Source organism: Nomascus leucogenys, chromosome 14, assembly GCF_006542625.1.
Source record: "Nomascus leucogenys isolate Asia chromosome 14, Asia_NLE_v1, whole genome shotgun sequence".
Classification (NCBI taxonomy): domain Eukaryota; kingdom Metazoa; phylum Chordata; class Mammalia; order Primates; family Hylobatidae; genus Nomascus; species Nomascus leucogenys.
The window spans coordinates 4,588,674-4,611,966 of NC_044394.1; the positions used below are offsets into that span (position 1 = coordinate 4,588,674).

General features: G+C 34.9%; 1 protein-coding gene across 1 annotated transcript in view; it reads left to right on the forward strand.

Annotated features, from left to right (window-relative positions):
• STXBP4 (syntaxin binding protein 4) overlaps positions 1 to 23,293 on the forward strand; it is a 191,439-nt gene that overhangs the window by 88,113 nt on the left and 80,033 nt on the right. The window contains exon 13 of the mRNA XM_030828589.1: positions 16,366 to 16,542. Within this exon, the coding sequence (XP_030684449.1) occupies positions 16,366 to 16,542 (177 nt within the window). The remainder of the gene's footprint in view (positions 1 to 16,365; positions 16,543 to 23,293) is intronic.

Here is a 23,293-nt window from a genome sequence, read left to right on the forward strand (position 1 = left end):
GCTCATGCCGGTAATCTCAAAACTTTGGGAGATCTGCCAAGGCAGGCAGATCGCTTGAGCAGTTCCATTCCAGCCTGGGCAACATGGAGAACCCCTGACTCTACAAAAAATATTAGCATCAAATTCAAGAAGTATCACAAATAACAAAAGCAACTCTAAATTTAGCAGTATGAAGAAAGCATACTTCAAAATTTTTTCAGTTTTCATAGCCAATCTATGTAACACTATCAATAATTAAGATCTACATATTAGCTTATAGTAGAAAAATAGGTAAAATCATTTTTTATTTATATTATGAAAAAGTTCAATTTCACTATAAATTCTTATACTTATCTAGCTTCATAAACTTTCCTTTTCCTTGTAGTTTGTAGTTTAACTCATTTACAAGCACTGTGATATTAGTGAGAAAATGTAAATCACACTGCCATTTTCTTTTGTCTGGTTACTGAATATTAGATGCACATTCCTTTTGTTTAAGAAAACTTTTAATTGGAGTTAAAAGTACAGAAAATCTTTGTAAATCTCTTTCATAACTCAACCAAGAAGTATTGGCAAATAACATAACATCAGAAAATGTATTGTCTTCCTTTTTTCTTTTAACAATTTTATAAACTACTGATGACTCAATTTACGTGCATATACTAAACAGTGTTAGCAACTGTATCTATGATGCTTTTGATAAAATCAGCTTGAGAAAACTGAGCACAAATATTTTCAGTATGTATCATACAGTGGAATGAAACAATAAAGCAGCCTCTTCTCTGAGAATGTCAATAAATTCAAATGTTGTTGTTGTTTCTAATTTTACTTTGAGTTCTGGGATACAGGTGCAGAACGTGCAGGTTTATTACATAGGTGTACATATCCCATGGTGGTTTGCTGCACCTATCATCCCGACATCTAGGTTTTAAGTCTCGCATGCATTAGGTATTATCTTTATGCTCTCCCTCCCCTTGCTCCACCGCCCGACAGGCCCCGGTGTGTGACATTCCCCTCGCTGTGTACATGTGTTCTCGTTGTTCCACTGTCACTTAAGAGTGAGAACATGCAGTATTTGGTTTTCTGTTCCTGTGTTAGTTTGCTGAGAATGATGGTTTCCAGCTTCATCCATGTATCTGCAAAGGACATGAAGTCTTGTCTTTTTTATGGTTGCATAGAATTCCATGATATATGCCACATTTTCTTAATCCAGTCTATCACTGATGGGCATTTGGGTTGGTTCCAAGTCTTTGCCATTGTGAACAGTGCCACAATAAACATACTTGTGCATGTGTCTTTATAGTAGAATGATTTATAATCCTTTGAGTATATACCCAGTAAGAGGATTGCTGGGTCAAATGGTATTTCTGGTTCTAGATCCTTGAGGAATCGCCACACTGTCTTCCACAACGGTTGAACTAATTTACACTCCCACCAACAGTGTAAAGCTGTTCCTACTTCTCCACATCCTCTCCAGCATCTGTGTTTCCTGACTTTTTAATGATCGCCATTCTAACTGGCATGAGATGGTATCTCATTGTGGTTTTGATTTGCGTTTCTCTGATGACCAGTGATGATGAGCTTTTTTTCATATGTTTCTTGGCCACATAAATGCCTTCTTTTGAGAAGTGTCAGTTCATATCCTTCACCCACTTTTTGATGGGGTTAATAAATTTAAATTATTTATGCAACATAGCTGGAGCACCATTTATCATGATGAAAACTTGTTTTTTATTATCTACCTGAAACTCTTTTTTGACAGATGTAAAAGGGTTAAAAATATCTACACTGCAAGTTTGATTTTTTTAGGCTGCAAATCAACATTTTATCATAAGTTTGGACGCCCTTTGAGGCAGTACATGCCTGAAGTATGAATTTGGTAGTGTCTCTTGCATGATATGGCCCACTGAAAGCTATTTTAATCAATTGATTGTTGATATTCTTAGAAAGTTCTTATAGTCGATGGGCATTTGTTTTATTACTTAATTGAATATCCTCCATTTTTTATAAAATATGTTTCCCAGTATTTTTATCATAACTGAAATTACTATCTCAATCTAAAAATGGTTTTCTTTTTTGTGCAAACATTCTAGCCATTTTATAGTTACAAATGTTGGACATTTACTTCTGGTGACTAATTTTATTTATTTTTTACTGCTAATATGAAACTTCTTATCAAATTCACCATTAATTTGCAAAAATGGCTATTAATATTGCTCACTTTATATATAATTCAAAATTTTCTTATACAGTAAACACACTTTTTGCAAATTGCAATTGCGTTGTTCCGGTAATATTACTAGCTAATTTATCTCCATTTTATTCTGCATCAGTAGTATGTCTTCACTTTATATTTAATTTAAATTTAATTTTGTCCATACTTATGGACAAATTTTTACTAAATACATAAAATAATTATAGCCTAATAAAAATAAGTAATTTAATTACTAATATGATTTACCTAGGTATCATTGTAACTCATGCTGACTGCATAAAATACTCAGATAAGCCTACTGTGTGTACATATTGGTGTGTAAAAAAAGATTTATAATTAATTAATTTTTTGACACTGACCACATCAGTTACGTGTTTATGTATACTACTCAACTGACTCATGTGCCTGACACAGACATTACAGTTCAATAGTAATATCTTAAATGATGCCGTGATTACAGTGAGTTATAGTTCTACCAAAACAATGAAGTCTTGTTTTGTGAAAAAATAGTTTACATTTCTTGAGTTTTTAAACTTAAATACAAATGAATTATAATTAAATTAAAAATTTGGTTCCTCAGTCAACTAGCTATATTTCAGGTGCTCAGTAGCCACATATAACTAGTGGCTACTGTGATTGGACAATGCTGATCTAGAACTCTACATCCTTTCTACTCAGAGTGGTCAGCAACAGGAGAAATATTAGCAATCAGGAACTTAGAAATGCAGTCTTAGGTCTCATCCCAGATCTATAGAATCAGAATCTGCACTTAACAAGTCTTCAGGTGATTTGTTTGCAGCTTAAAATTTGAGAAGCCCTTGTCCAGGAAATAGGCAATGGAGGGTTTAACTGGGTAATCACAATAGTAATGTACCAAAAAGGTCTATGCAGAAGACACCATGGGGATAAAGTCCACCAGATTTAACAGTGATAGAATGTGCAGTAATAAGGAGAAACAACAGTCAAAGCTTTGTAATTTAGTGACTGAGAGGCTGTAATGATGCAATCAACAAAATAAGATAAATCAGACTGAGGGTAAAGGTGTGTGGATTCAGAGTAGTACTTAGTGTATAGTTTCCAGTTTAAACAAAAATAATTAAAAACACATGTATACATTTGTTTATACAAACCCACATGCATACATACTGAAACACCATTCATTTCATAAACAAACATCATAAAAAAAAGTAGACTACCCAAAATCAACCCTGAAAGTGTCCAATTTTAAAATATGTTGACCATGGATACTATTTAGTTTTTCTTATGTATATAGAATGATATTATTTTGTTAAGAGGATTTTGATGATACAGACCTATTGTTAATGAAAGAGTTCCTGTGCTTTAGTGAAAATACCTTTCCATTTTTCCAAAGATTGATTTCTTTTTTCACAATAAATGAGTCTTTAAAATTATAAATACAGTGTGTATAACTCTTAAAAATTTTTAAAAACTAGAAACTTAAATGTTGTGAAATTTGGCAGTTTCTTTCCTTTGATATCCTTTTGAAGATCTTGACACCAAGTTAGTGCAGTACTAATGATCATCCCATGTAAATTCCTTAAACACATAGATAACCTAATTATTAAAACAAGCTGTGAGGGGCTCATTTTTCACTGGAAGGATCACCTTCATTGTTTTATTCAATCAGGGATCGCTACCAGAATACCTACTCACTGTTTTGAAAAGAATTGGCTGTACTATTCTCTAAAACTCAAGTATTTTTTATGAGTTTTTATGTCTTACAGAATAACCGAGCTTAAGTTTAAAATCATGAGCACAATTTCCCATGAAATTGTTGTTATTTTTTCTTCAAGTTCTAACAACTTTTCACAGGCATGGGCCACTCTTTTAGCAACTTCCTTTGATCAACAGCTTTCTAAAGCCTACTCTCACACTTAAGTTGTTTTTAAAGTTTCTTTCAGCATAGTATTATGACCTAAGGCAGCAATGAATTGGTGAACAGTCCAAAGCCAAAATATTTAGCTTGTCTGAACCAGTCTTTGCCCTAAAGAAACATGGGATATTAAGCATTTGGCAAATTCTCTGGGTTCAGATAAGCCCAGTTGTAGTTGGCCTCACCTGTGTAAAGGTTGAGTTCAGTTCTTGAGAAGAGCATGAAGTCCTGAGGCAGAAATGTAAGGTCAAATCAACACAGGATTCTCTGTGGACAATTGAGGTTGAACATGAATCAAGTAACAGCTTGTGCAGCTGACATGTGAGCTATCTTAGTTTTCAGATGAAGCAACAAAGGAAACCAAGAACAAATTAAATATATCTTTAAAAAGAACAACAATAATAAGTGATTCCTAAAGTACTTTTCACATTTTCACACTTTAAAAGATTGTGTTTCTTTGTGTATTTATTTAAAAAGCAGTAAAGCCTCTAATTTTTAGAATTGATATGATTTCTCACTCATTTTTCTTTAGTGATCTAAATTTTTACTAGTTTTTCAATATAGCACTAGTAGGTGTTTTAAGATGCTATCTCATCTTCAGAGGGAAAAAGAAGAGAAATACATATATTTGTCAGTCTTTTCTGTTCTAAAAGCATGCTATAGTAAAATGTTCCTGTTTCCATTTCAGATAGTCACTGTGGCCTCAGAATGCCAACTTTTATTTTCTACCAAAAACCCTCTTTACTCAGATCCCTCATGCTATTCTTTTATAGCCACAGCCACATCCTACCTGCTCCCCTAACACCTAGCAAACACTAATCTGTTCTATGTCTCTATAATGTTGTCATTTCAAGAATATTGTATAAATGGAATCATACAGTATGTCATCTTTTGGGGTTGGTTCTTTTTACTCAGCAATAATTCCCTTGGGATTCGTCTAGATTCTTGTGTGTATCTGTAGGTTGTTCCTTCTTATTGATGAGTGCATTTAAAACTGGTTAAATCTAAATAAAGTTGGTGGATTGTATCCATGTCTGTTTCCTAGTTGTGATAGTCTATTACAGTCATGCAAGATGTAACTGCTGGGGGAGGTTGGACAAAGAGTATACTCTCCTATACATGCCTGTAATCCCAACACTTTAGGAGGCCAAAGCGGGAGGATTGCTTGAGACCAGGAGGTCGAGATCAGCCTGGGCAACCAATCATGACTCCATCTCTACAATGATCTTAAAAGGCTTTTTTTTTTAAATATATACTTTAAGTTCTGGGATACATGTGCAGAACGTGCAGGTTTGTTACATAGGTATACACGTGCCATGGTGGTTTGCTGCATCCATCAATCCATCATCTACATTAGGAATTTCTCCTAATGCTATCCCTCCTCTCACCCCTGACCCCCTGACAGGCCCCAGTGTGTGATGTTCCCCTTTTTGTGTCCATGTGTTCCCATTGTTCAACTCCCACTTATGAGTAAGAACATGCAGTGTTTGGTTTTCTATTCCTGTGTTAGTTTGCTGAGAATGATGGTTTCCAGCTTCATCCATGTCCCTTCAAAGGACAAGCACTCATCCTTTTTTATGACTGCATAGTATTCCCTGGTGTATATTTGCCACATTTTCTTTATCCAGTCTATCATTGATGGGCATTTGGGTTGATTCCAAGTCTTTGCTATTGTGAATAGTGCTGCAATAAACATATGTGTGCATGTGTCTTTATAGTAGAATGATTTATAATCCTTTAGGTATATAACCAGTAATGAGATTGCTGAGTCAAACGGTATTTCTGGTTCCAGATCCTTGAGAAATCTCCACACTGTCTTCCACAATGGTTGAACTAATTTACACTCCCACAACAGTGTAAAAGCATTCCTATTTCTCCACATCCTCTCCAGCATCTGTTGTTTCCTGACTTTTTAATGATCTCCATTCTAACTGGCGTGAGATGGTATCTCATTGTGGTTTTGATTTGCATTTCTCTAATGACCAATGATGATGAGCTTTGATTGGGGTACCTGGAAGTTGGAAAGGCCTTTTTAAAAGATTTTTTAAAATATCTTTGAGAAAAGAAGTTATAAACCTCTTATAGTGATAGACAGCCATCTGGTTGAAGAAACTTATTAAACAAACTTAGTTGGATTTTTTTTACATCAATTCCTTTTTTGTGATTCAGAAAGTGACTCCTGTAATTCTCCACCATTAAACTCTGACCAAGAAATGGCAGTGAGCTTGGAGAAGGAACACCAGCACATAGCTTTTAGACAGCCCAGCTGGCATTCCTGTTTGCGCAGACACCAACCATACCTAGTGATTCATTAGAGGTGAATGTAGCCTTCTAAGCAAGCATTGGCAAACAAAGGTGTCTATTTCAAAACTATCATTTCCAAATAGTTGTTTTTCTTTTTAATTGTAGAAAAGATCTTACCATCTTAATGATTCTAAGAGAAATTTTATTATCCTATTTATAATATAGAACTCAATGTAGAATCACAGAATTTTCAGTGTTGGAAGAATCTGCAATTCTTCATAGGAACCTTCCAGTTCATTGGATTATTACCTATAGTAGGTTGGCCTAGTTAGAACTGATGCTGTTAAAGTTCTAGGTTCCATACTGTGAGCCACTTATTTTCTGGCTATTTAGGGACCACATGTCATACTTTGGCATCAATTGTTTCACACAGCTGTATAGTAACTTATAAGGAGACGTGGTAAGAGAATTTAAGAAACATTTCTAAATGTATGCTTTATGTGGAGTCATTGTGAATGCTAAACATACAGTTCTACAAGGAGCTCTCAATCTAGTAAGCAAAAATAAAAATAGAGCAAAATCATCATTTTCTAGAAAGCATTTCATAATAGGTGCCCTGTGGCTGGTGAGTTGTTATTGAGGCATATCTATATAGAAAAGTAGGCATTACTCCCCATAATTTTCTTTGCTTTACTAAAAACAAATGCACATCACTAAAATTCCATTATTCAGTTGCTAAGAGAACATTTTTTTTTAAATAAAAATTGTTTTAATATAAGGTGTCAGATAGTTACAAATAATTGGAAGGGCTGCCAGAGCAAGGCCTGAACTGAAACCAACAATGGGGGGAGTCAGGTGGGACTGTAAACTAGTTCAACCATTGTGGAAGTCAGTGTGGCGATTCCTCAGGGATCTAGAACTAGAAATACCAAGAGAACATCTTTAAGGGTATATTTTAAACATCTACTTAGAAGCTGAACATTTTGCATTTGTTAATATTAGAGCAATATGAATTAATTTGGCTGACAAACTAGTAAATTTTACCCAAGGAGGAAGTAGTGATAAGGCAGTTAATACTATAAAACTCTTATCTTGACAGTTTACTATGTGCGAAACACTTTCTGTCCCTTACTTCAGTATGGGACTCATGACATTGTGTTAAATGATTTATTCACAAGCTATTTTAGGGTTAAAAACAAGACTTCTCTAGTCATGCCTAATCCCACATAAATAAATCACTATTTGAAAATATTACTTTGATTAACCGTCATCCATGTTAGATATCAAAGATTGTCTGTAACCATGGATTTGAAATTAAATTGTGAACTTCATCGCAGTTCTTCAGTATTGAAGGCAGTTGATTTCCTGATGTGGTTGCTAGTGGTATTCTGCTACCCCTGCCACATGCCATTTATCTTGTCTGTGTCCCCTTCCCACCACTACTTTTTCCTCTTTCCTCCTCTCATATTCTTAATCACTGTTTTTCCCCTTTCACTACTGTAATTATAAGATCTCTTTACGTTGTAGTTATTAACCCTATTTCTACCAATTCTGGGGCACATATTTCCCTCTGTCTAAAAATTGCCTTTCTAATGTTTGTTTGTTTGTTTGTTTGAGATGGGGTCTTGCTCTGTCGCCCAGACTGGAGTGCAGTGGCACGATCTCGGCTACTGCAACCTCCAGCTCCTGGGTTCAAGCGATTCTCCTGCCTCAGCCTCCTGAGTAGCTGGGATTGCAGGCACGCCACCCGCCACCATGCCTGGCTAATTTTTGTACTTTTAGTAGAGACAAGGTTTCACCATGTTGGTCAGGCTGGTCTCGAACTCCTGACCTTGCGATCCACCCGCCTCCGCCTCCCAAAGTGCTGGGATTACAGTCTAATTTTTTTTGACGTTTTTAAACATAAGTGTTTTTGTGTTGTCAAACCTTTGTCTTTATGATTTTTCATTTTTTTATAACTTTAAGTTCATTCCTAGTCATATTTCAGATATATATTTACCCAGATCCCTGTAATATCTTTCTTTAATTCATCTAAGAAATTATCTTGTTAGATATATGGTTTGAGATGAGGGTCTACACTTTACACTGTTTTTCCAAATAGTTGTCACAACCACTTTTATTTTGTGTTGTCATCAAAATATCACAAAGATATTATTATCATAGATTTTATCATAGATTAAATTATCATTATCATAGATTAAATTCTTACATAATATGGGGGCTGTATGGGACTATCTGGTCTTTCTAGTTGCTTTTTCAATAAATATTTATTAGGTAAATGACTGTTTTATCTAACTCCTCTTTGGCCAGTACCAACTATTGCTGCTTTATGAAAGCCTTAAATTCTTGGGCCATGTTTCCTCTTGTTTCTTTCTTTATTTCTTGTTGTTTCAAAATTTGCTTACCAGTTTTCACTGATTTATTCGTCAACATCAACTTATGAATCTTTTTATTTAGCTCTTGTTATGTCTAGCTTTGAATTTAGAATTCTTGGTCAAATTCCTCCAAAACAAAATTTGATGAAATTTTGATTCCAATTTAATTAAATCTCTAAAGGTTAATGCGGAAGGAATATATTTCTGTTTTAAAGACAGATCTCCCTTAAGTCCCAAATTTCAGATGAATTCTAATGTTTAATACCCCAGAAGTTGCTTTTGAATTGTACCATTTTTCAATGAAAAAAGTTTAATCTGCAGTTATGAAAGGAAGTTTCCAATACTATAAATTTTCCCTTTTGTGTAACCAGAATTGGAGAATTAGGAAAGTAGCTTTTTTTTTTTTCTATGTCTGTCTTCATTAAACCAGAAAATACATGTTCAGGGTTAAATATATTTTTCAAAGAGGGTTGTAACTAATATTTATATTGTGAACAAGTTTCATATGATAAAATTTATCAATTAGATGTAGTTTTATGTCTGTCCTTGATTAGGGACTTCTGTTTATAAAGGAGATTGAAAATTGTTTCTTTGATTTTCTTTGATGCTTAGAAGCAGAAATCAATTTGCACCTTTTGGAGAGTGAGGCAGCTGCAGGTAAAAAAAATTGAAAGCTCTTGGGAGGGTTAATTAGAGCTAATTATAATCTGATTGACCTGTTTTTCTTCCAAAAGCTTAACCAATCTTTCTTTGCAAAATGAGAATGGATTTTACTTTATCATACAAACTAAAGAAAAATCTTTGTTTCTTGAAGTTCTAGATATCCATCATTATTACACACTTTATAAATGAGTGTTGCTACCTAAATTGTGGAATCAAGGATTAGGTAAGGTTGAAAAAGACCTTCAAGATTATTTAGTCTTAGAGAACATGCACTGTATTTCTCATGATGGAAAATTGTGGGTTTTTTTGTTTTGTTTTGTTTTGCTTTGTTTTGTTTTGTTTTGTGACAGAGTCTCGCTGTGTCACCCAGGCTAGAGTGCAGTGGTGTGATCTCAACTCACTGCAACCTCCACCTCTCAAATTCAAGAGATTCTTCTGCCTCAGCCTCCCAAGTAGCTGGGATTACAGGGTCCTGCCACCATACCCATCTGATTTCTGTATTTTTAGTAGACATGAGGTTTCACCATATTAGCTATGCTGATCTCAAATTCCTGACCTCAGGTGATCCACCTGCCTTGGCCTTTCAAAGTGCTGGGATTACAGATGTAAGCCACTGTGCCTGGCCGAAAATTGTAATTTTTAAGGAAATATAAATTAATGTTCGTAATTTAAAAATCATATATATTTAATGAAAACAAGAAATAAAATTGACACACAAGTATAATTGTCATTTTTAGCATTGGTATTTTCTTCATTCCACTTAGTGTTATTTGCTTGATAAATAATGTAAAAAGATTTTTTAAAATTTATATAAAAAGAATATAATGCAGCCAGGCATGGTGGCTCACACCTGTAATCCCATCACTTTTGGAGGCCGAGGTGGGCGGATGTCTTTAGATCACATTGAACCTGGGAGGCAGAGGTTGCAGTGACTCAAGATCACGCCACTCCACTCCAGCCTGGGTGACACAGTGAGACTCTAAAAAAGTAATATAATGAAATAATTTGCCTATTATTATATGGTGTTTCTCAAAGCATAGTTTATGATTGTTATTTTAATTGTTAAATGAAATGTAGTTCTAATATTCCTATATATCTGAACCCTTTTTTGAAGAAATTTCCTATGAAAGCTTCTTGCCTAATAAAGTTCCTTAAGGCAGTTTTTGTACATGAAAAATGAAATAGTCATTTTCATGGTTTGTCAACTCAGTTATATCTCATTTTGTGTTAAGTAGAGCACCTGCTCATATTAGATAGGGTTTTTACTCTCAGACAGATTGTGTTCTAATTTGGGCAGTCAAGATCCTTTGATTTTAGAAAGTTGGGTAATAAAGCATTTTAATGACAGTTCAAGATAGCAGTAAGAGTACTAAATATGTGATTAATTACAGACGACAAGTATAAAAGATAAAAAAGGCAAGAAAGATCATTTATACAAAAGTAGAATGGAAAAAACAGATAAAGTGAAATCTGAGATAGATTTTGAAGGACAAGTAACAACTAGATGATGGAAAAAGGTGAAAAGCATATATACCTAGAGGATTAATGTGACCCAACGTGTCTTGGAAGTGGAAGAATTTCACCTGGTAAATGTGGTAAGTTAATGTACTTGGATATGGGAATCATGTGAGAGTTAAGTGGACTAAAGCTAGTAAGTAGGTTGATTTGGAATAGGTAGTAGAGAACTTTGAAGAATGAAGAATGAGGATATATTTTATCATGTACCATGTTGTTAGGTTTGTTACCTAAGGTGGTACTTCATCAATATTTTGAGGAAATCAATCTTTCAGAAGTATGCAGAATACATTACAATAAAGAACACCGTAGGCAGGGTGATCACATATGTGATTTTCATAGTACCCAAGCATGAGGGGATAAAGACATAAATCAGTAATATAGTGGTTAGAATGGAAATTAAGCAATGGCTGCAAATTACATTATAAATGAAGACTTCACAGTGCTTAATTACTGGTTAGGTAAGGAGGAGGAGGAGTTGGCTAGATGAATCATGGAGGGGGAGTGAGGAAAGAGAAAAGAAAGCATATGTCAGAGGTCTGTTAAAAATTTCTACGAATTCATATTCTCCCCCATACACATTCATGCCTGAGGGGTGAGTTATACCTTCATTTGTCAATATCTGCAAAGCATTTTGGGATTATCTGTTGAAAGGTATATTATATATATTTTAACAAATCAGACTCATAAGTTAAGGAAACTAGATATAACTTGCTTTTAAACATTTTAATTCAATAGCCCTTTTCCTGCAGTAACCCTTAATTTTTTTCACAAGCTGTAATAGTACCAAGACCAAGAAGGGCTTTCCAAAGAGTGGATGTAGGAAGCTGATAAGAGAAGTATTCTTTAGGGCTTGGTAGCATAGGTTACATTGCACAAAAACATATATCTCTTTGCAGTCTCATTTTTCTCCTGTCACCTGTTGACATTTTGAAAGATTTACTGATGAACTTAAAAATTGCAGAACTTTTAAAGTCAGTGATGTGAATGTATTAGCCTAATTATAGATGTGCTACTACAATTAATGCTTTTTCCTTCTACTACAGGGAGCCATTCATTACAACTCATAACTAGAGGAAAGGGCTTTACATGATTGTTGCTAACATTAAAAAATACATGTGCAAATTGTGTTTCCAAACAACTCTCCAAAGTTCAAGAGCTGGTGTTACTAATTGAGTGCCTCAGGAAAACCCTTAATAAATTATTTTGTCTAGCTCTTTGATCACACAGGTGATTATGTATATTTTTTCAAGGTAAGAAAGAGGAAAAGGAAAAAATTGTGCCAAGAACTATAATAGTTTCTTTAATTCTCTTGTGAGAGTAGTTTTGATCTAATAAAATAGGTGTGATTTCCTATTGTAAAAATGAGCAAACTGAGTCTTAGAGAATTACAGAGCCAGAAAATTTTTAAAAGTGTAAGATTCTGATCTGAGATTCTAACCTAGTTATGTCCCATTCAAAGCCCATATTTTTTCATTCTAGATCACGTTACCTTGTGGGGAAAAAGTGCTGTATGTGGAAAAACACATAGCATATTTATTGTCATGTGTGTGAGCTGTTACCGTGCTTTGTCCCAACAAAAGTCCAAAGTATTGGAGCCTAGAAAGATTTTCACTCGTTCAGATTACATTGTCAGAGAAGACTTTGGTCTGATCTTTAAAGTTTCATTGTGTAATCGTGAGGCAGAAAAACCTCATTTTATAAAGCGCCAGTGTGAGTTCAAGACACTTCCTCAGTGTTGCCAAAAAAAAAAAAAAAAATTAAGCCACAGATTTTACTTCATAATTCAGGATTCCCTTCTAGTGTGTTTGCTCACACTGCTTAGTATTAAAAAGCATAATGCTTATGTGGATTTTCTGACTTACTACTATATCTTCATTTTTCTTTTATTATCTAACCTTCTAAACTGAATTAAACTCTATCTACTACATAGTAAATCAGTAAATAGACCACAGCATTTTCCCTAATGGGATTTCAGTCTCATGGTGAGGCACTGGGAAAATTCTGGCTCAGTTGTTACTGACATAGGAGGCTGTACAGTTATTTATTAGAAGACAGCCTGGGAGGAAAAGAGAAAATGGATTTATGTGATCTTGTATTGCTAAATACGGCACACTGCTGTTATCTTTTCTTTACTGCTTCCTCTAAAAGTCATCATTTCAATGCACTAATCTTTTAAACAGCCATTCAGTGGTAACTGGGCTAGAACTTTGCTAAGGGGTCACATTCACCAACCTGACAGTTATACATTTACAAAAGAAATAGCATGAATTTATTCAGCATCAAAACCTCTGCATCTTTTACCACCCAACTACATTTCACACTGTATTACCATCAGTGCACAATAATGGCTATATAAATTCCATCCAGATTCTTCATTTAATTAACTAGCATTCTTTGAACAAAAATAAAAGTGCTGTTTTTATAGAGGAATAAAAGCTGCATGAAGTTAGTGTGAAGAAGACAAATCATCAAATTAGTTATTCTTCATTGCAGCTATGGAGAATTTTCTGCCCTTCCTCTTTAGAGTCTTTTTTTTTTGTAGCTTGATTGAATGAAAAATGGAGAGTGAAGCAGCATCAAATATACCTATTGTAATGACCACATCATAAGCTCATCCAGGACTGGGCACTGATAATATTGTCATCTAAAAGTGATTTTTTAAAACATTTTCTGTAGTTGGCAAGGTAGTACAGCATAGTAGCCAAGAACGTGAACTTTATAACTAGACTGCCAAATCTTAGCTCTGTCACTTATTAGGTTTGTGATTCTGAGTTAGTTACTTAACTTTCTTGTGTATCAAAGTCCTGTCTATAAAATGCAGATAATAATAGGAGGATAATAATAGACATATCCATGGCAGTGTGTGGATTAACTGAGTTGATGGATGTAAAACATTGAGAATAGTGCTGGCACATAGTTAGCCATTATCTCCTGTATGCACAGCAGCAGTCTGGTGTGAAGTTGATCCATCTGTGTCACTAGAGACTCTCTTGATCATCTGAATGAAATTGACTGGTGTGGTAGGCTAGGTTAATGTACCTATCTTTTCCAGATATTTCTTTCTAAAAGTATTCTTTTATTATAAAACAATTACTTTCAGATACAAGGAAATAAAGTTCTTTGAGTCAAGGGCATAGAAGGCAATCGGTTGGCCATATCTCTTCATCTGGCACCCTGCTGCCAGATGTAGCTTTCTAAAGCACTGTTTTCTCATATCATTTTCTGCTCAGAAGCCTTCAAATCTTCTTCAGACTCAAGCTCCTTTCCCATCATGCCTGCCATTTCTACCAGAGCCTGAATTCCTCCCTTTCCACGACCTTTTTTCATCCATTACTCCCCTATAGCAAGTCTCTACTCCAATCATAATTGATGTAGTATTGTTTCTCAGTGTGCCACATTTCTTCTTGTCTCTCTTCCTTTGTTCACATGGTTCTCTTTTTGTAACATTCTCTTTTCTTCATCCATTTATCTAGTCATACCTGATGTTCTAAGTTGAGACAGAAAAGGAGAGGTTATCTTTTACCCCTTTGTATTTTTGTCATAAACATGGTTGCTAGATGCAGTGGCTGCTAAACAAATGCTATTGATGAACTACTCTGTTGGCTTTACCTTCAAACTATATTTAGAATCTAACTGCTTCACACCAGCTCCACCACTATCACCCTTATTGAAGCTACAGTTAATTTTTGCCCGTCTCCTTTTTCTTCTCCCCGCTTCCACCCTTGCCCACCACCTACAGTCTATTCTCAACACAGCAGCAAAAGTAACACTTTTAAAATTTAAGTCAGATCACATCGATTCTCTGCGCAAAACCCTCTAATCATTTCCCATCTCACCCTGAGTAAAACCAAAGTCCTTGCAACGGCCTACAAATTCTCTTAGCCTCTGCCACTTACTCCACCTCCATCCCTATATTCACTCTTGTTACCATTCTGCCCTCATGTCTTTCTACTCCCGTCTTCCTAGACCCTACCACTCCTACCTCTACTACACTGGCTTCCTTGCTGTTCTCTGAAAGACACAAATCACAACTCCATCTCAGGGCCTTCATGCAGACTGTTCCCTCTTCCTAGAAAAAAAAATCCTGACTCCATTCCTCCTGCAGGTCTCTGGTCAATTATCTTTTCAATGAGACATTTACCTCTCATCCCTGATTTACTGCCTATCTCCCCAAACTTAGAATGTAAATTCCAAGGAGCAAGAGGGAAGGCTTTTTGTCTATATTGTTTAGTGTCTACCCCCAGTACCTGAAACAGAACCTGACACATAATAAATACTTAATAAATCATTATTGAATGTATGAATGAAAAACTGACCCTTAAGAATATGCCAGCATTCCTAACCCTCCCAGCACTTCAAATGTATTTAGGCTCAAACAAAAGCAAATGTACCTTAACAGCTCTGAAAAAATTGAAATAGCCATAGTTTAATATTAGCCATGGCAATTGGAGCAGAAAGTTCTGTCACAGAGAAAAGAGATTTCTGCATCAAGTAAAGAAAAAGGAATGGTTTACAGTATAAGAAGTGCCATATTAAATTATATTGGTGTCCTGGGCTGTCTTTGACCCAGTCTCCAAGGTACATTTTTTTTCCCTCCAAGTACATTTTGAGAGAGCAAGTGGTTTTGGCTACCCTATCCTCTTCCTAAGGTGGAAGGTATACCTGTATGAGGGTTTTTTGTTTTTTCATTTAGAGGCAGAGTAAAACAGTAGAAAGACAGCATTAATGTTGCAGTCAGGCAGACCTAGTTTCAGATTCTGGCACTGCTGTGTGTTCTTGAACAGGTCATATAACTTCTCTGAGTCTGTTTGCTTATGTATGAAATGTTTTTTAGTAATGTCTTTCTCTCAATATTGTTTTAAAGATTAAGTGAGAAAAGACACGTGAAGAGACATAACATGTGTTTAATAAATGTCTTGTGAGCATTGCATTCAACAACACGATTATGTACTTTGCTACTAAATGCTACCTTTTGGCTTAAACCAAAAGGGAGAAATAGTAGATAGATTGACGTCCATGAGATAACTTTAGCCCCTGGAGCTTGGTCCGTGGAGAAGCCCCATAACACTGCTACAAATCTCTCAGCAGCATCTGATGACCCTACAAGACACTTTTTAGAACATGAGTCCTACTACCTACTTGAGTTTTGTTGTAGCCTACTCTTTTTATCTATTGAGCCCGTTCTCATTCTTCTTTTTTCCATTTTCAACTATCTTCTATTTCCTTTATTTTCAAAATGTTATGCTAGGTATATGAAGTCAAGAGATTCCATACTGAAATCAACAAAGGAAAAAGTAATATCAGGCAACCTCACATAATAAAATAACATAACTATTAATTTTCAAATTGAGAAATAAATAATATATGTATATTGACTTTTTGGAATTATAACTTCCAGAGCAAGGAAAATATTTTGTATAAACTTCAGAACTATTTCTTATGTATTTTTTAAATGACATTAATTTTGAAATCTTTAGGAAGCCAAAGCTGTAGTTGAAGAAACAAGAGCCCTGCGTAGTCGGATTCATCTTGCTGAAGCTGCTCAGAGACAGGCACATGGAATGGAAATGGACTATGAAGAAGTGATCCGTCTGTTAGAGGCCAAGATTACAGAGCTAAAGGCTCAGCTTGCTGATTATTCTGACCAAAATAAAGTAAGCAAAGCAGTCATCTCTTCCAGTTACCATGGTTTCCTTGCCGTTGTCATGTATCCTGTTTTCATTTTCTTTTCATCTGCACTTCTAAACTAGGTCAGTGTTTGTCTTCTATTATTCAATGATAGGATGCTGTGTCCTGATGGGGATAATGTAAAGGTCTTGAGCCTTCCTTTATCCAGATGGCTTTGGGATGGAAAAGCATGTGCCCCAAATTTATTTAGGTCATTGGTCAAAATTGTTCAGTTCAGGTATTAAGTCCTGGAACTCTTTAACATTTAATTGATTACATTGGTTTTTTTCTTTTGTTTCTAAACCTGCTAATTTGTTTTATGGGAATGGGAGCAGGGGAGTCTAGGAATGGGTTTGCTCTTTGATTAGAGCATTCAAGGAAGTATAAAAGTGAAGGAATGTTTGCCTAAGGCCTAGATAATTAATGGGAAGAAACTGAGTTTGAATTTTTTTTAATGTAAGGTGTACTAAAATAGTTTCCAATAGATGATTTTCCAGTTTCAATAGCAAAATACTGAATGCTTTTCAGAAAGCAGTGCGAACTTTTTGTTGTTGTTGACACAGAGTTTCGCTCTTGTCGCCCAGGCTGGAGTGCAATGATGTCAGCTCACTGCAACCTCCGCCTCCCAGGTTCAAGTGATTCTCCTGCCTCAGCCTCCCAAGTAGCTGGGGTTACAGACACCTGCCACCACACCCAGCTAATTTTTTGTATTTTTGTAGAGACAGGGTTTCACCATCTTGGCCAGGCTGGTCTCGACCTCCTGACCTCAGGTGATCCACCAGTCTCGGCCTTCCAAAGTGCTGGGATTATAGGCATGAGCCACCGTTCCTGGACAGTGCAAACTATTTTATGCAATTTTTTTTACATAATACATACTATATTCAGTGAAGAGGCTTCAAAAATCTATAATAGTCATATATATTTTTACTTCACTGAATTAAGGTAGAAAATCGAGTAAATTGAAATAAATATTCATACATTTGTTCACTTATAAACATAACTGGTTATTTATATCTCTAATCCAATCAGTTTCTAAGAGAACATAAAGCAAATCTGAATAATTTATGACTATTTATTTAAACATTAAAAAGTTAAATACTTTAAATATAGCATGTGAAAATGAAACTAGTGTTAGAAATGCAAAATACCAAAGAAAATTTGAAATCTGTTTAAAGTCACTAAACTATTTCTCACATCTATTCACTTAAACCAATTCCACAAGAAGGCTGAAGTTCCCATCACCCTTTGATAATACCACAAGGCCAAGAGGAAAACATTTAGTTGACAAAGCAGCAATATTTAGGAATATTACATATTTGTTATTTGTGACCTAGTTTTTACATTCTGAAAATAGATATGTGGGCTGGGCGCGGTGGCTCACGCTTGTAATCCCAGCACTTTGGGAGGCCGAGGCAGGCGGATCACAAGGTCAGGAGATCGAGACCACGGTGAAACCCCGTCTCTACTAAAAATACAAAAAATTAGCCGGGCGTGGTGGCGGGCGCCTGTAGTCCCAGCTACTCAGAGAGGCTGAGGCAGGAGAATGGCGTGAACCCGGGAGGCGGAGCTTGCAGTGAGCCGAGATTGTGCCACTGCACTCCAGCCTGGGTGACAGAGCGAGACTCCATCTCAAAAAAAAAAAAAAAAAAAAAAAGAAAAGAAGAAAATAGATATGTGATTATGTTATGTAACTTTAGCCTGAGTATGAAAATATTTTGAGATTTATCACAATATCAAAAGTACTATTGATTATGGTTACTTTTGAAGTGAAAAATCAGGCATGTTTAATGTTATATTTTTAAATAATACAAATTTCAAGAAAGTTCACATGAAATTATTCATTGTTTTTTGTTTTTTTTTAAGCTTGGGTTATTTGTAATCTCTTTTCCAGCTCTTAACTGAGAAACATTTTTGTCCTAAGTTGCCTGGTAATATAATTAATTCAGTTTTTCTCTCTTTTATCATAATCGGGTTCTCATGCCGTTTCTCTTAACAAGACTCTAAGCCAGTAACCTGTCTCTGAAAACAGTCTTTAAAGAGTCTCTTTAAAGAGCTATTAATATGAGCATCTCAACATTCAACATTTTCTAAACCCAATATCAGTGGAAAAAATGAAGGAAACCTTTTTTTTTTTTGATCATGAGATTGCTTAAAGAGACATTGACAAAGATGTTACAGAATTAAAATTCAAGTGTCTATTTGTAAGATAACAGATTCTCTTTGTAACAATGCTTTTATTTTTCATTATAATTTTTTCTTTATGTTATTTATTTATTTATTTACCTTTTGAAGTTTTTATTCACCTTCAACATAAGAAATAAAACATTACTAGTACCTTTGAAGACCCACAGTGTTTCTCTCCAATTGCCTCTCCCACCCTTTCCCTCAGAGATAACTACTTTCTTGGATTTATTGTTAACCATTTTCTTGAAAATTTTTTTTTCAAGAAAATTTTTTTATTTTGTTTATATACTTGTGTATATATTCTTTAACAATATATTGTTTAGTTTTACCTGTTTATCAACTTTATATAAATAGAAATATACTCTATGTATCATTCTGACCTGCTTTTCTTCACTCGACATTTTGTTTTTGCATTTCATCTATTTGAAGTTTTTAGCTAGTTCATGTCTTCTTATTGTTTCTTGTACTCTGTTACAGTGTGGATATACTACGTGTAATTATCCATTCTGCATTTGATGGACAGTCCAATTGTTTCTGTTCTCTTCTGTTATAAATGGTGCTAAAAATATTTTAGTGCATGTATCCTGCTCCACATATGTAATAGTTACCTGCTAGGAGTAGAATTGCTAAGTTGAATAATTGTAAGTTTGTCTTTACTAGGTAAAGCCTACTTGTGCTTGAAAGTGTTTGAACTAATTTGTACTCCCACCAGTAATGAATAAGAATTATTGTTTACCCCGCATACTTGCTGACCCTTTGTTTTATTTTAATTTTATTAATCTGGTAGTTTTAATAAGTGTTACATCATTATAGTTTAATTTGAATTTCCCTGGTTACTAATGGCTTTGAGACAGTTATGTGCTGGGACCAACTGATACTAGCTCATGAGAGCTGATTGCATGCGTCTCTTCTCAACTTCATGTACAGTGATATCAGGTTGGTAGCTTGAAATCAGCTATAATGGGGTTTTTTCTACCCATAAATGTTATAAACCAAGGTTTCCTCCTCCCTGGTAGCCAGTTGAGCATATATTTATCTCTTTATTAGGCATTTGTGTTTCTCTGTGAAATGCTTCTTCATATCTTTTGACCCTTTTTCCAGTGGATTAGTTATCTTTTTCATATAGATGTATAGTGATTCTTCTGGTTACTAATCCTTTGTTAAATTATATGTTATAAAAATCTGCTTACAAATTTCTGGCTTGCCTTTTCACTCTATGGTAAAATGGACAGGAGTTTTTAATTTTTGTGTAGACTAACTTAAAAATCTTTACCCTCATGCGTCTTTTTAGAAGTCCTTCCATTTTCAAGGATGTAGAGATATTCTTTTATATTTGCCTCCAAAAGTTTTAAAGTTTTGATCCTTCTGTAACTGGTTTTGTGACACTGTGTGAGGTGGGGAACCATTTCATTCTTTGTTTATTCAAAATGAATAACTGTCTCATCACCATGTACTAAAAAGCCCCTTCTTTCCTAGTTGATCTACAAAATAATCTCAGTCATATATCAAGATTTCATATGTGTATGAATCTGAGGTTCTCTATTCTCTTTTGTTGGCCAGTGTATATTCTTCTGTGAATAACACATGACGTTGCTTCCTGTATCTTTTACAGTAAGTCTTGATATCTGATCATCCTGCCAATTCTTTTTCTTCAGAAGTGTGTTGGCTACATGACCCTTTGATTTTTTATTATCTATGTTAGATTCAGCTTATCAATTCCATCAAAAGAAAAAATGTATCGGAATTTTCACTGAAAATTTATTAAATATGTAGATTAAATTGGGAAGAATTTACACATTTATGATTTTCTTTATTTATGAACACCACGGAGGCACAGAAAGGTTAATTTCATTTTGACCAGAAAATCTAGTTTATAGAATAATAACTCTTCGAAATTTGTTGACATTTGCCTCATGGCCTACCTTGGAGTCTGTTTACAAATGTTCAAAGAAAGCTTGAAAATAATTCTGCACTTGTTGAACGCCGTTGTTCTATATAATCCCCTAAATCAGGGTCATTAATTGTGGGCTTCAATTCTTTTCTGTTCATATTAATTTCTTTGTCTGCTACAGCCATCATTTATTCATAGAAGTGTGACAAAATCTCCATTTTGGCTTCTCTTTTTATAATTGTTTTGTATATACTTTGAAGTAATGTTTTTAGATGCATACAAGCTTGGAATTATGTTATCATTCTTTTATGAAAATGTCATGACTCTTCAATCTAGCAATCCTCTCTACCTCTTAATGCCTATTTTTGATTGATAATAAATAGTAACACCAGCTTTCTTTTAGTTGGTATTTGTCTAAATACCATATATTTACTTGCAACTTTTCAATACATTTTAATTGTATCCATGGTAAATAACATGTAGCTGGATTTTGTTCCCGTCTTACTAATTTTTGACCTTTAATTGGAAAGACTTTCCTATCTAAACTCTTTTATTTGCTCATGCACATGGCCTGATTTCTGCCTTCTTATTTTGTACATTTTATTTTCCCCATGTGCTCTAGTTTGTAATTTCCTGCCTTTTCTAATTTTTTTTGTTGGTTCAGATTTCTACTATGTCAACTTGCCCCATTACATTCATTCCTCTCTGTTGTTTTCGAAATTACACATTCTGTTTCTAATTTTTAATGATTATCCTAGAAATTTTAAGATTCTGTTTTAACTTCAATTATAAAATTAATCAGGCCGGGCGCAGTGGCTCACGCCTGTAATCCCAGCACTTTGGGAGGCTGAGGCGGGTAGATCACGAGGTCAGGAGATCGAGACCACGGTGAAACCCCGTCTCTACTAAAAATACAAAAAATTAGCTGGGGGCAGTGGCGGGCGCCTGTAGTCCCAGCTACTCGGGAGGCTGAGGTAGGAGAATGGCGTGAACCCGGGAAGCGGAGCTTGCAGTGAGCCGAGATCGCGCCACTGCACTCCAACCTGGGCGACAGAGCGAGACTCCGTCTCAAAAAAAAAAAAAAAAAAAAAAAAAAAATTAATCAGTACCTTTCCTCTTCTTCTAAATATTATAAGCACTTTAGAACACAAATCCAATCATCCCTCCTGACTTAATTTCCATTTTTGTCAGTATTTTAGTTCTTTCTTTACTTTTAAGACTGCACATTAGACGTTGATTATTTGTTTTGTGTGGTCAGCATTTGCTTAATAGACTCCATGTTTACCATTTTCTGTTAAACATTCTTGCATCTCACACCTTCTCACTTTGTCTCTTTCTTCATGAGTACGTATTTTAGAAATTCATGTAGTGAGGATCTGATGATAATAAGCTCTCCCCATTTTATTTGTCTGAAGAACATCTTTATTCAACTCTTGTTCTTGAAATATATTTTTGCTACATTTAAAATGTTAAGTTGGCATTTAATATCTTTCACTGTTTTTATTTCATGTTTGTGATGTCAGCTGTCAATCTGTCATTTGTTTGCAATCTGTTTCCTTCTATATGATTTTAAGATCTCTTTGGCTTCAATGTTCAGCAGTTTGACTGTGATGAATCATGTGCTGACTTACTTTAATGTGTACTGTTTGGGATTCATTGAGCTTCCCGATTCGAAGAGCAATGTCTTCTGCCATTTCTGGAAATCACTAAGCTATTTTCCTGAGCCATTTCTCTTTCATTCTTTGTATTTGTTCTTGTGTAATTCAGACTGGATGTGTGCTATAGCTTCTTCTGGCTGTTTTCTGTTTACCTTTTCTCCCCATTTATATTTGAATTTTTGTCTTTCTGTTCCATTATAAGAAGTTTCTTTACCTCTGTTGTCAAGTTCACCCATTCTCTTTATAATTGTATCTAATTGGATGTCAAATCTAAAATAAAGTTTCTAATTTAGTTATGTTACATTTTTATTTTTGAGATTTATTTTTTATGTTATCTGGATCTATTTCAATAGTTTCTTGTGTATTATACTTTCAATTCCCTCTTATTTTTAAAAACATATTAAATATAATTGCTTTATATTCTGTATCTGCTCACTTAAATATCTGCTGTCTTTATAGATCTTATACTGTACTTTATTTCCTTCAATTAGCTTTCATTCATAGAGCTTATTTTCTCATATGTTTAGTGATTTTTGTTTGTGTCTGTGAGGTCATGTTCTATCAATGCATTATAAGTGGGAATTCTTTGAGCTCTGAGTTTTAGAAATATCTCTCCAGAGTTTTGAGTTTGCTTCTGCTAGCCTGGGACCAATTGAAAGTAAAATTTCAGCATATGGCTTTTTAGGCCACACAGATAATATAAATTCTGGCCCCAAACCTGCGTGAATGGGGACTTTTGGTTAGGAATTATTCAGGAGAAACTTTTTTACTCAAGTCACCTGAGCCAACATCAGAACACTGTTTACCTCTGTGAAGTTTACTTCTTCCTAGTTCACCCATTAAGGTTCTTCTGTTTTCCATTTGTGACTGTTGAAACCCCAAACTGTAGGCCACCAGGGATCAGCATATGCCTTCCGAGCAAATTATGCTTCAGTGCTCTCTTACCCCAGCGGGTTCACTTGGCATTGCTGTTGCATGTCTCCATGGAATTCCTTTACTTCCTTG